The sequence below is a fragment of the Mchenga conophoros genome, linkage group LG19 (genome assembly GCF_057382185.1).
Source record: "Mchenga conophoros isolate Kocher_MC1m ecotype Shallow Benthic linkage group LG19, M_conophoros_male_GT1.1, whole genome shotgun sequence".
Taxonomy (NCBI): Eukaryota; Metazoa; Chordata; class Actinopteri; order Cichliformes; family Cichlidae; genus Mchenga; species Mchenga conophoros.
Genome location: NC_140544.1, coordinates 19,312,672 through 19,326,940, shown reverse-complemented (window position 1 = coordinate 19,326,940; position 14,269 = coordinate 19,312,672). Strand labels below are relative to the sequence as shown.

At 39.5% G+C, this 14,269-nt stretch overlaps 1 protein-coding gene across 1 annotated transcript; it reads left to right on the top strand.

Annotated features, from left to right (window-relative positions):
* The first annotated feature begins 1,363 nt into the window (after nucleotides 1-1,363).
* Nucleotides 1,364-8,471, top strand: hhipl2 (HHIP-like 2). The gene is made up of 9 exons (XM_085258005.1): nucleotides 1,364-1,723; nucleotides 2,473-3,125; nucleotides 4,212-4,355; nucleotides 4,951-5,282; nucleotides 5,434-5,560; nucleotides 5,678-5,823; nucleotides 5,907-5,988; nucleotides 6,886-6,968; nucleotides 7,516-8,471. The coding sequence occupies exons 1-9, from the start codon at nucleotides 1,364-1,366 to the stop codon at nucleotides 8,076-8,078; spliced, it is 2,490 nt and encodes an 829-aa protein (XP_085114131.1). The 3' UTR covers nucleotides 8,079-8,471.
* Nucleotides 8,472-14,269: the final 5,798 nt, after the last annotated feature.

Genomic DNA, 14,269 nt, shown 5'->3' with positions numbered 1-14,269 from the left:
TTTGATTTTAAATGGGCCAGACCAGTGAAACTCTCTTTTCTGTCAGTGTAAAGATGTTTAACTAGAAATTTAATCCCTGAGATAATTATATAAATATAATCTAAGAAAAAGAAATTCAGTTTTCAACAATACACTTACACACATCCGTTTTCCTACATGATGAAGTAATTCCGCTTTGGGCTTAAATTTACAGAAAAATGTCTATTAGCTCATTGCACAGACTGTCTTGTAATTATAAAATGGAACATTTTTATTAAATGACAGAATAATGTTTTTTTTTTCTTTTTGCATGATTCTGACAATGAATCCACTGTAAAAATTAAACTTCTCTATAGTAGATCAAGGAAAAAAAGGTGATCTTCTCTTATTTAATCGTTCATTTTTTAATCATTGTCAAGTATAATTTTGACTATCTAGCGGCGGAGTTTGGCCCTTAGACCTTATGTTTGACACTGCTGGCATGGTACTGTTGCAGAAATAGCAAACACAGCATAGCCTGTTTTAGAGTTTGAAAGCCACAGAGAAATCGACAGTATGCCTCCGTGTTTTTGCTTAGACAATATAGGTCCTTCCCATATCGAGACGCTCATGTTTATCAGAGAATCATGGTTATATCCATAACCTCAAGTTTGTAATGATGCCCTCTTTATTGGGTATGACACCACATCTCCAGTTTACCTAAGGAAGTCCTGATTTTATTGTCCTTACTTGCCAGCCTTGTAAGACATAAAGTATTCGAACGAGTAATAGCCAAAGTCTCGTTGAATTGCTGGTTTTCTTTGGCACGGTGCTAAATTGCTGATAGACACCTCTGACCTTATATTCAAATTTAAAAGTGACTTGCTGGGACAGTGGATAAAAAGCATGACTAGGCAGGCCTTGCACAAACAGCGCACTTCCCCGAGGCGCTATAACTTGGAAGTGAGACATAATTATAGTTTGTGTCGTGGTTGGGTTTACGTTTGCATGCCTCCACAATGTGTTTTGGATGTATGCGTGCCGCGCGTGTGCGGGCGTGCAAACTACAGAGCGTGCCCTCTTATAGATAATTACTGCTACCATTATTGCTGCTGTGCAGAAAATAACTCGAGGGATTGAAATGCAAATGCTAATAAAGTCTTTACAAATATGTTTAGTTTTAATTGGTACTAATTAGTCCAATGAGAGGCAGAGCTGGTGACACAGTGACTTTTTACCTGGATGGAGTAGGTGGCGACACAAGGAGGGCAAACGAGCCCCCTCCATCTGCATGCTTTTGCGCACGCGTAAAATGCATTCAAACGCACGCTCGCGTACTTAAACTCTGGCTCATGGCCTATATGAACGAATAGTCACTGAATTCTTTCGGGGCCAGAAGGCAAAAATGACAAGGAAGAGGGATGCTGCGCTCCATCCAAGCCGAGCCGGCTGCGCGGTTTTACGCGCGGTGGCACAACTACGGCCATCTAAAAAGATGCCAAGGCTTCCTGCGGTTATCCTGATTGTGCCAGTGATGCTGTTAGCCTTGGTCAAGCCAGCATCTGCTCATCCTCAATGCCTGGACTTCAAGCCACCTTTTAAACCTCCATGGCACCTGGAGTTTTGCAATCAGTATGAGCAGTTTGGATGCTGCGACCAGGGAACTGACAACATGATCGCGGAGAGGTACTGGGACATCATTGAACAACTGGAAGCGGCAGGTCATGAGCTCTGTACCGACATGCTGAAGGAAATTATGTGCCAGGTAAATATATTCTCTTGAGTTTTGATTACTATTAATGCCATGATCATCATCTTTGCTTTAGGTGCACTGCAGTCTTTTCACGTTTGCTGCAGTTGTGGTTGTATGTTCTCCATTTCAGACAAACAAACAAACAAAAAAATCCTTGAAAAAATGAAACATACACAACTTGAACTTTTGATTCATTGTAGTTTATTCTAATTAAACTCAAGTTAAAATCAATTTAGGGTTACAATAATAAAATAAATCCCACAAAAGTTATCACTTAACTTTATAATTGTTATAAATGGTTGAATAGAAACTGTGAAAATTTGCTCAAGTTTAAAGCAAACTAAAACTGGATACTCCCATCAGATATTAAATGTAACTACTAGTGACTGATAAACTAGTATTTCGCAAAAACAAATATTATCTAACTGTCATTGAGGTTTTAATCCAGAGTGCTTATATTTGTAACAATTATCAGTAACATCAGATTATGGTTTCCACATCTGAAATAAAAAACATCTGATATTGAAATCACTATGACATGTTTCCATATTTCATTTACACAGGCAAATTTGCAGAGGACAAACTTCCAGACATTCAAAGTGCTCTTATTTGAAAAACAAAACAAGTCTTTGTGCTTATGGGACACATGTATTCTTGATGTTGTGACTTAATGGCTCTCTTAGTCCAATAAATCATCTCCTCTGTGCATGACGCTGCCCTGAAATGTCTTAATGGTAAACCACTGTGTTTGCCCCATCCAGGAATGCTCGCCATATGCTGCCCACCTCTACGATGCTGAGGACCCCTACACACCTGTGAGAGAAATTCCCGGTCTTTGCTTTGACTACTGCTCTGAGTTTCATTCCAAATGTCGCCACGTGCTTAAATATTTAACAGTCAACCAGCTGCTGCTGTACGCCGCAGAGCACGACGTAACCACGTTCTGCAGCATGGTAGACCTGCCTGACCAAGACTACTGCTACCCCACTGTTTTGAAAAGCTCTGACCTCAATAGTAACCTGGGACAGGTGGTAGAGGACCCAAGAGGTTGTCTCCAGTTGTGCCTGACTGAAGTGGCCAACAATCTCAGGAACCCAGTGCTGATGCTGCACAGTGGAGATGACACACATCGAATGTTTATTGCAGAACAGATGGGCTTTGTTTGGGTTTACCTACGCGACGGCAGCCGGCTGGAGCAGCCTTTCCTGGATATGAGCGGGGAGGTGTTGACCACTCCATGGCTGGGGGATGAGAGAGGATTCCTAGGAATGGCTTTCCACCCAAAGTACCGGGATAATGGACGCTTCTTTATTTACTATTCCATCCAGGTCAGCAGTGAGCTGGAAAAAATCAGGATCAGCGAGATGAAGGTGTCTGCCTATGACATGAACGTGGCTGATCCCTACTCAGAGAGGTATGCAGAGGGAGGGTCTTTCTTTCATGATGTGGGTCTGCACAAACTACATAGGCTTTATCATCATTCAGGGGAGGGGCTGTAATTGCACCAACCCTTGCATAAACATGTTCAGGGCTAAACACTACATATCAATTTACGATTTTCTGGGATTCTGAGGACCATTAAAATTCACAACCTACCCTGCACTTTGCAGCGTGAAACTATGAAAATATCTCAGTGAAACACAAAAAGGAGTAGTCCTTCACTTTGTTTTAGGCCTTCTAAACATTTATTGCTCATAATCCTAAAATTTTACAAGAGATATATTTAATTATTATATCCCCAAACCCCCTATAGTATGTTATAGACCCACAAAAAACTTCAACACTTGTGTTACACTTAGGAGCACTCAGAGAAATGACAACTCTCCAGCAGGTTTTCTTTCTTTGTGCAAGCAAGCATAAGGCAGACACTAACTGTAAAACGAGGAGGCGGCAGGAACAATATCCAAATGCAGCACACACAGAGGGACACACAAGGTCAAAATCCAATCTTTAATCCAGAAAAGAGGAGACGGAAAAAACAACACAGCAAACAATCCAGAGAAGAGCAGGGGAAAGTGAAAGACCATTAAAAGGTTCAAGAGGTCATATACAGTTGATTGATTGGGGGCGGGGCAAAAAATCACAAAGGAGAGAAACTGAAAGGTAGTAAAACTAATAACTGTGTGAACAAAAGAGAAGGAAAAAAATACAGAAATTAAAATAATAAGAACAATGCAGGCACGTAGAAGAAAGATAAACAATTAAAACAGACAAAAGAAACAACATTTGAGTTAAAAGCAAACAACAACGCACAATGCATAAAGGTTTCATGCAAACATGTTACCAAAATGGTGATCTAAAGAGATACGCCTTTAGAGAAATCACAGAATCAGCATTCCACAGTACAGGTGCTGTGTTTGATCTGCTCAGGTCCTTAGGCAGATGCGTGGAGGAGACAGTAAATTTACCATGAGTGAGCTGAAAACTTGACAACCTGATAAAAAGTATTTTAAAGTATACTTTATCTAATTGTTCTGAACTGCATGCATTTTATGTTCAGGCTCATTTTAGAGATCGAGGAGCCAGCCGCAAACCACAACGGAGGCCAGCTGCTTTTTGGTGTTGACGGCTATTTGTATATCTTCACTGGAGACGGTGGAAAAGCTGGGGATCCATTTGGGAAGTATGGCAACGCACAAAACAAGTAAGGTCCTTCAGGTTTCCTCAAGTGAAAATAATAACCTAGTCAAATATGTGAACAATAATTTAACCATAAAGCCATTGCGTTAAGCCTGGTATTGCCATTGTTAGCTGTTATTTTTTATTAATCTATTTAGCCAAACTTTCAGCTAACTGTGTCTCCATAGCCTTCAGCTACACCCACCCTTCATCCATACATACATACGTTTCTGAGTTAGAAAGAGTTTATACAAATATTTTATTATTTTGGCTTTTTTAGCCTTTATTGGATACAGACAGGGTAAACATAGGAAAGTGGGGAGAGAGAGAAGGCCCACCATCCAGAGGAATCGTTGTAGGAGTCGGGTGGATTATGCAGCAGTATCAATGTTCTTATATTACTTAAAACTATTCAGCCATTTAAAACATTACCATTTATTAACTGTTTGTGCAATATGACCTGGCACTCAATCAAAGCTTGTTCATTATACCCCAAGGTACTATAAGAATGCCTAATTATTAATCCATTATCTACACCTTTAGTTTATTTATCTTATATTAATCATTTTTTCACTTAAAGCCTCTACCCTGAGTTTTTCATTTATTTTCTTGGTATTCAGAAGTGCTCTTTTGGGAAAAGTGCTTCGCATTGATGTGGATGGAAGTGACCCCAGTGGCATGCCATACAGGATCCCCCCTGACAACCCATTCCTCAGGGACCCAGGTGCCCGGCCAGAGGTGTTTGCTTATGGGGTAAGAAACATGTGGCGATGTTCCGTGGACCGTGGAGACCCGGTGAGTGGCTACGGCAGAGGTCGGATATTCTGCGGGGATGTTGGTCAAAATCGCTACGAGGAGATTGACATTATTATCAAAGGAGGAAACTATGGATGGAGGGCCAAAGAGGGCTTCGAGTGCTACGACATGAAATTGTGCCAAAACTCCTCCCTGAGTATGTTTTCTGTTCTTGTGAAGCTTCCCCAGTGATTAAGTCAAGAGCTATTTTCTGTCTGCTTGAAACGTTTGCCACGTTTTATTTCCATCGTTTTTGATTGTTTTCATTCTCAGAGTTAAATTAGGTTTGTCTTTCTCTGCCACAACAGATGACATCCTCCCTATATTTGCATACAGCCATCATGTCGGGAAGTCTGTGACAGGGGGGTATGTGTACAGAGGATGTGAATCACCCAATCTGAATGGCTTGTACATTTTCGGAGACTTCATGAGTGGGTAAGATTATGTTTATCTGAGCATTTTCCAGCCTGAATTGGTCTGTCTTCTCAGTTACCTTTACATTTTTTATTTAATTCGCCTGCTCCAAGTGACATAAAGCTGTCAACCTTTCAGTCGAATTATGGCTTTAGAGGAAGACAGGACAACAGGAAACTGGAAAGAGAGGAGTGTGTGTATGGGTGATACGCAGACTTGCTCTTTTCCCGGACTCATCAATCAACACCACAAGTTCATCATCTCATTTGCTGAAGATGAAGCAGGTAAGGTTTGATCAGTCTGTTTATGCGTTTATCACAGGATCAGACCCGTGTGACACTGCTGACAAGCTGTTTTTGTCATCCAGGGGAGCTGTACTTCCTGGCTACGTCATACCCGAGTGCCATGTCTGCTTTTGGAACTGTGTTTAAATTCATGGACCCCTCCAGGTATAGTGTCAGACCAGGTGTATATTACATTTACACATTATGGACGTGCTCTGTGTTAAATGGGAACACCTGCTTGGGGAAATTATTCAAAAAGACAGGCGTGTTTTTCAAACAGGCTTTAATTCAAGTCATGGAAAAGAAAAAAAATCCCGGGGGCCAAATAATTATGAATTGTACATAAAGGAAGAATAAAGGATGTGTCTTCCAACAATCTGTTGCATCCTAGGCAGTCTCTTTACCAGAGAAGTCCTGAAACGCTAACACAGTATGACAAGAATGACATTTTGTATCAGTCATTTAAAGCAGCAGGATTCTAACGTTTGACATCTCAAAGGGTTTTTTTTCCTATAGGATCAAAATTAGGGGCAGGCCCTTACAAGCACACATTTTTTCCTTTCAAGTAAAATCCAGTGAGCCATTATGAATCTGTATCAAGCAATAATGTCATGATAATTTTAATGATAATTCAATTAACTGAAATAACATTATAAAGAAGATGTTATTGCTGCTAAAAGTGATTCCACTAGTTACTGAATGATTTAGTGTACTTAATTTATTTATTTACTTTTAGTTTCTGTATTTTGGCTTAGTTTTCATTGAGTAAACAATGATCTACTGTAATATTTCACAGGTTCATATGAGGTTGTACTCACTTGATAAGAACCAGATGATGTTTTTATGTCTCGACACATAAACCTTAGAACCAAAAGAGTGCGTACTTTCTTTTTACTGTGACTTTACATTGGTTTTAAGGATGCTGTGGGAAAGTTTTTGTACAGAAAATAACTAAACTTTTTAAATTAAATAAATAACAATACGATTGTGCTGTCCTAAAGAAAACAACAAAGACAGAGTTACTATCTTGTCATTAAAAAGGGACTTCATTTACTTTTATAGGAGAGCACCTCCTGGGAAATGTAAGCAAAAGCCACTCCCTGTCAAAGTGAGGGGAAAAAAGTTTCCATTTGTGCCAAAGGAATGTAAGTAACTTCAAACTTATCTTTGCATTTCAATCACTTCTCGATCTGCATACCAGACCTGTTCTAAATCTGAGGTCGTCTAAGAAAGTAAAGAAATTTATTTTAACCTGAAACGTCTAATATTTCGAGGTGCATTGAATATAAACATATACACACCATATTATCAAGTCAATTAACCTGATGTTAGAGGTTAGCGTAAGCGTTACACAAGCCACATTTAAGAAAAATCTGTTCTTGCAGACCGACAAATGGCCTGGGTTCACTGTTCACTCATGCATGCATGTCCTGAGCAGAACCTGCTTTTTTCCCCCTCTCTGGATTTACTGTCTACATGCTGCCAAATTGTATAATCACACTGGGCTCATACATAAAACTATAAAAAGCAGCATCCAGTTTTACATCAAACATATTTAAAATAGAGACAAGCATTCTAAACACTTAGGCTCAGCCAAACATGCACACCATTTTAAAAAAAAACTCAACACATGCGGTTGTAGAAGAGTAAAATGGTGAAAATGGGTACTTATTGACATCTGTGCCATTTCAGTGACTGTACTGGGCACAAATGAAAAACCTACCAGACCACCGCCAAGAAAATTCAAACTCCCCACCAAACCACCGGTGAGGAGCAGCCAGATCAAACCTACGATGACTGCAGCAGGCAACTCAACGACGGGCACCGCTGTAAAGGTCAAACCGAAATCATCGGACAAAGACACGAAGAAGAAAAATATGCTGAAACCATGGAAAAAAGACAAAATGCTGAACAAGAAAAAAGCCAGCACACAAGCAAAGAAGAATACTTTGAAGCAGAAATCTAAGGAGACAACTGTCAGCGTCAAAGATAAAGTAAAACCAAAGACAAATCAAACTGCCACAGAGACTTTAAACACTTCAAACGCCCACAATGGCCTGAAAGATAACAAAATCCACACAAAGAGGAAGATACACCAGAGGAAAGCTGCGCAGAAGCAAAGTGGACCAAAGATGACGATTAAAGAATCTACAAAAGAGTATCCTGCCTTTGTGAACAAAACTAAGACAAACTTCAACGTAAGAAGCAACAGAACACTAACAAGACAGCTTAAGGTGAAGAGCAAACAAACATGAGTCTGATTATGGCTTAATCAGATTTTGTCTTCATGAAATGATAGTGTTGACTGGCACATCTTAAAGCAATAGTTCTACTCTTATTTTCAGCTATGGGAAGAGTTATTCCACTCCCATGTATCCACAGAGACAGCAGCTTAGTGCAAAGGCTAACGACAGAGGCAAGCTCCTGAAGACTGGCTCTATCAGAGAATCAATTCACCAGCACTTCTAAAGATTGCTAATTATTATTTTACCTTTATTGTTGCCACCGGAGTCTCCAATTCCAGATATCAGCAGCCTCTGCCAAAATGCTGAACAATTCCTTTAAAGCAGTGTTTCTCATATTGGTTACCAGTAGAAAGTACAGCAGTGAGTACTTGAGATTTTTATATTCATTTAAATACCAGTTATGCATATCTCTGAAAATAAACTTAAATAAACTAAATTTCATATTCAGCATTCTTTTCAGTGCAATCGTTTTAGCTGTTGTAACTGTTGAAAGCATCACTGAAGAAGAAAGTAACACATATAATGAGCAGGATGCCAGTTTCAAAATATGTCAAAAGAAAAATGGATTCATGGTTGAAACACATCCGACATACAAACTGTTAAGTGCTCCACATCTTCCTCTAGGACTTTCTTTTCTTCTGCAGCTTCATAAATTAGACTTTAAAGTCACAAGTGGAAAACATTTAACCTTCCCAGCAACCCAAGAAACTCCAGAAAAACCGAAGAGCTTCATATCAGACTGTACAGGTCTCGGTTAGCATCTTAAATGTTAAAATTCATGGCAAATCAACAAAAGGGAGGCTGAAAAAAATCAAACAATCAAGGTGAAGCGCAGACTTCAGCCAGATTGAAATGCTGTGGTGGGATCTTAAGAGAGCTGTGCTGTCCACAATCCTCGTGGAACTGAACACTGTAATAAGGCAGGGCTAAAATCCCTCCACAACAATGTGAAAGACTGATAAAGTCACACAGAAAACAATTACTTAAAGGTATTACCAATTAAGAATTTTTTTATTATATCCCGACACCTAAAACCTGAAAACTGACCAATGTTGTTCTTTCTTTTTACCATGTGGGCATATTTTTTCTTTTCTACCAATACGTTTATCACTGCTCAGGGATGTGCATGCAATTATGCATGTAACGACATTGTTTCCTTTATATTTTATATTTAGCTGTCATAAAATCATTGTTCCAAGTTAAACTCTCCCCTGCCTGTATTTAGAACATATCAGCTTAGCCTAAAATCTAAAGAGGCAGCAAACGTAAAACACAACTTCTATTTATACCCAGGCCCAGTTTCTGAAATTACTCTAATTTTACAACTAGAGATGGCACGATACCACTTTTTTATGTCCGATACCGATACCGATATCATAAATTTGGATATCTGCCGATACCGATATGAATCCGATACAGTGTTTTTTAATCAACAAAACTGTTTTTTAAATATCTTGCTGCATTTTGTATAAGTTCATACTCAAGTTTAAAACAACAACTACACTAAAGCTATTCTGTTATACCTGTATCCAAAAAAAATATTTCATAGTTCAGCAATACTGATCAATCTAATAAACTTAAACCTACACCATCCTCCCTATTCTGGTATTTTAAAGAGTACTTAGCATATATATTAAGCAACCTAACTAATAGGGTTCCAACTCCCAGCAACAACAAAAATAAATAAATAAAAAATAGGGAACCACCCCTCACGCGCCACCTCATGATGCTTAATCAACGTAATCAACCTTAATTTGATGCAGTGTGAAAAAAAATGCACAGAAATCAATTATTTTTCAAGAAATATTAAATAGATTCAACATCTTTCTTCAACAAAATTGCAGACTGCACAGATGGTACCTTCCCAAAGGAAAAAGTAGTATAGCTTACTAGGGTATATTAGACTTAATAGTTACTATATACAGTAATGGACTTCTATTCATTTTGCATCAAATTAAAACTTTGGCTGTCAGATAATTATTTATTAAAAGCTAGACATTTTAAATGAGAATAAGAAAGAAAAGTATGTCTTTGTGCCCCCTTTTCCCTGTTAATGCCCTATCGGCCCCCCTGGCTAAACTTTGCTAGATCCGCCCCTGCACAGTTACCAGCGTCAGCTACGTAGAAAAAGATCCTGGTGTAGAAAGTAATATTAAATAAATTCTAACAACAGCTTATAGAGCTTAAACGTGCTGCTGTTGTTCAGCCGCTGGTTTCCTCTTTCTGGTGCAAAGTGGGCCAAAAGCAAACAAGAGAGACGTACTCCCGACAGAAAAGCCGATCAGCTGATCGTTAAGCAGTTTCATGATTGAAGTAGCAGCAAGAAGAGGCAGTCGCTCCATATATCGTTTGTTAAGCTTAACGCAGGAATGCTTTACAAACATTCAGAGATGGACTTACACACTTGCTGTACTTCTCTGGGGATAACTTTGTCGGAGATGAAATGCCCGGTTGCTAGCGAAGCTCCAAATGCTATCCAGACCACCGACAGGTCCCGCATGCCACAGCCGCTCTATCACGTGATGCATACTGCTCCGACGTGCTAACGTTCTGAGGGCGTGTTGCAAGTTTTGTGAGGTGCTTTCGTGATATTTAATGGATCGGATTACATTTTTTATTTTTCTCCGATATCCGATCCAGTAATTTAGGTCAGTATCGGACCGATACCGATACGTAATATCGGATCGGTCCATCTCTATTTACAACACATGGAAGTGTTAAAAATAAACATTAACAAGTATCCTTGACTCTCAGAAGCTCTCTGTAATTAAACTCTGCACCACTGATCTTAACTGAAACCGCCGTGACCATGACTTGTATAATGTCTGCTGTAAACGTAAAGCCACCCCGACTTCCACGTGCAGTTGTGCAGCCTGAGGTTACAAAAGTCTCACAATCCGGCATTTCCTTGGTTTCCGGACTTGATGCCTGTGTCGTAAAATATTTTATAATTTCTATAAAGTGTCTGAAATTGGTGTATTGTTTAGATTTTTGGTGAAAGAAAGGTCATTCAAGGCTGCAATAAGCTTCACATAAGAAGATGAAACATTACAAAAATCCTAGATGCACGTACGCTATCCCAGCTATAGCTCAATATAATCTTACCCTAGTCATCTGTTTAAAAGCCCCTAATAGCAATGTAATTGCAGTGATTCTGTCTGTTTCAGCACACACTTGCTCATCACGATCTACAAATCAAGTTCTCGTGGAACAGGACAATATTTCACAAAGACAAACCACAAAAACTGGGTCATAGAGTCGAGCATGGTTGAAAAACTGTACGGTGCTTCACAAATCGACAGTAAGCTCATCATCCACAAGTGTCTGCTTTATACTTCTGATATGACGTGAGCATGCCCAGTCATGACAACAATCCTGCAGCAATACAATGCTTGATAACAGACATACAGTATTTTGTAATATGACATAAACCTACCATGCGATTCATCATATACAGCTCATGGAATATAATTGTACCTCATCCTAATCTGATCCAGGACAGATTATTCTTTAAATAATCTACATACAATTTGAGATGAACACCACCATCAGACATATGTGGAACATGTGGAGCACTTAACGATTGGTATGTCTGATGTTTTCATCATTATTAAGTCAGCAAAAACTACATACAGCCACATCCTGTTAAATAAAATCAAACATCGAAAAGACTGAACAAGTAAGGCTTGTTAGGAAGGGTTGACGATAGAAAGCTTCTTCACTCTAACACGGCAGAACAGTTTAGGTGGAAACTTAGGTGGCAATTTGTGTTAACTGAGTCGACTTTAAACTCCTCTGTGTACCAAAGTGTTCAAGAGTCAAACGTGAGGCCATCTGTCCAAAAGCTAAAGCTTAGCTGAAATTGGGTACTGTGACTTTAAGCACTCCACATTAAAGGTTCCATATTAAATTGCACTGATTTGGGAAAGAAGTAATTTAAAGTGATGCCGGGTTGTTTACGTTTACTATATGTTTCTTAAAACCACAGATTCCTTACAAATTACAGACTCACGTAACTATGTTCCAAGTTCAAGCAGCTCGGTGGTGCAACACAAATCTGCTTTTTAGCTTAAACACAAACACACACACGTTCCTTAAAAAAGACCTTTTGTGACGGCGAAGGGGCCATGCAGACATTTGGAAGTGACTCATCCTATTGTGCATCAACCTGTATAAACTCTGTAATTATTAGCTGGAGGGTTTTTAAGTAGAGGGATCACCCTTTGACGTTTGGTGACACACAAATGATGGCTTTCTTCACCCTTTTAAAGACGTGTTTTTGCAGGTTTCAGTGTTTTGTCTATTTGCTTGAATTCCTTACAGTGAGGCTTACATGCAACGAGCTGCCCGATCCTAAATAAAGTACAGCAAAAAACACAAACAACATTTAGCGTATTAGGCGAATGAGGTGAAATTTATTTAATAACCTACCATGAATTTATTTAAATAAAACAGTTTTGCCTCTTAATTCTTTAGCCTGTGTCCATGAAATGGGTGCTAACATCCTGTAGTGCCTTTTAGTTATTTCTGAATCTATTTAAACAGCTAAAAATGTCATCAGTGCATTGAAAAGTGGTGGAACTGCAATAGTAAATAACCAAAGCCCGGGTTTCTTTTGCAACCTGTGGACGTGTAGTCACAAGGCAGGAAGACATCTTCGCTTTACTGAATAAGTCTCACAAATCTTTAATAATAATTTTTTTAAAAAAAGATCTTATAAAAGCCATAAGGGAGAGCAGTCTGTTGGGTGATTTTGTGTGCAGACTAAAAATATCTACTGCATAGATGCCATGATTTTTGTCCTGTTCATCCCCAAGGATGACTCACTAGCCTTAGTGATCCTTATTAATTCATTATTATTTATATATATATATATATATATATATCTATATATATATATCAAGACACACCATCAGATTGGATTTGTCATTAAACAGGGGTCTGGGGGTGGACGGGTCCTCCTTCGGAAAATTATGAACGTCAGACACTTCATTTCCTGCATTATGGTGGGTTTTTTATGCAACACTTTGTATCGTTTTTCTGCAATTTAATTGATGGTTTATGGAATTACAGGCATATCATTTTACTCTGCAGACTCTTCATGGTTAAGTTAAGTCATAATGCTCTCTACTGGCCACCATTAGCAACTAAAACTGGGTCAAAAACTTCAGCCAGTAGAGCATCAAATGCTGTTACAGGAAAAATGATTCTATGTTTCTTTACCTTCTTTTAAATGTACAAAGATGCCTTTTGTCTGCCCTCTCCCTATGGTTAGATTAGTTTAGAATTATCTTTTTAGACTTTCCCAGCAAACACATCTTGTTTCTGGGACATATTGTTTTAGATTGTTTTATCTTCCCTAGCTCTCTGCTGACGAGACTAGCACCATATATGGAGTTGTTTTATTTTATCTGTTTATTATTTGTTATCCTGTTCTCACTGTCTCTGTGCTCTGTGCCTATAAAAATTACCAAGCCACTGTGCATGGTGTGAGTTGTTCTTAGCAGCTCACCCGTGTACACGTTTGATAAAGAAAGTAACTTTGTCTCATTGTGTCTTTATTTCTCCTGGGTCTTTTACAGAGTTTTCCCCCAACATTTCTTGGTCCTTCGGAGCCGGAGCACCTCCATCGTGTCCCATCTCCGTGACCAGTCCACGTTGTTCGCCTGTCGACAGCCCACACACCAGGTGTGTGGAAAAAGACCAAGAGCGTTAAATTCGGGTCTTGGCCAACGTCTTAGAAAGCGACCCACGGTGGTGGGGCCCGATCGAGGTGGACCAGACCCGGCGACACCGACCAGGTAGATACAGACACACTGACACAATCTTGCGTAAAAGCGTAAAAGCGAAAGTAGCTCGTCGCGACTGGAAGCTCCCCACCTCTGTGGGTTTAAAGTAGCTCGTCGGCTGGTAGCTTGGAGCTCGTCGACTGGAAGCTCCCCACTTCTGTGGGTTAGGTTTGGAGCTCTGGGTAGCTCCCCCAGCTGGGTCTAGACAGGGTCTAGGGAATAAGTAGCTCGTCTACAGAAAGACTGGCAGCTCCCCTTATGATAAGGGTTCCGATCGCGCGAATAGGTGTGAATGTGAATGTGTGTGTGTGTGTATTGTTTTAATTAACGGAGCAAGCTGAATTTTCACGGTCCAATAAGAGACTGAGCTGCTCCTACTGTGTTTTTCTTTTACTGCTATTCACTGACGTG

Bases quoted from the DNA above. Each gene is read 5' to 3' on its own strand.
- hhipl2 (XM_085258005.1), top strand. From the start codon at position 1,364: ATGACAAGGAAGAGGGATGCTGCGCTCCATCCAAGCCGAGCCGGCTGC. The intron at 5,989-6,885 runs GTATAGTGTCAG...TTACTTTTATAG, and splicing joins AAATTCATGGACCCCTCCAG to GAGAGCACCTCCTGGGAAAT. The intron at 6,969-7,515 runs GTAAGTAACTTC...GTGCCATTTCAG, and splicing joins TCCATTTGTGCCAAAGGAAT to TGACTGTACTGGGCACAAAT.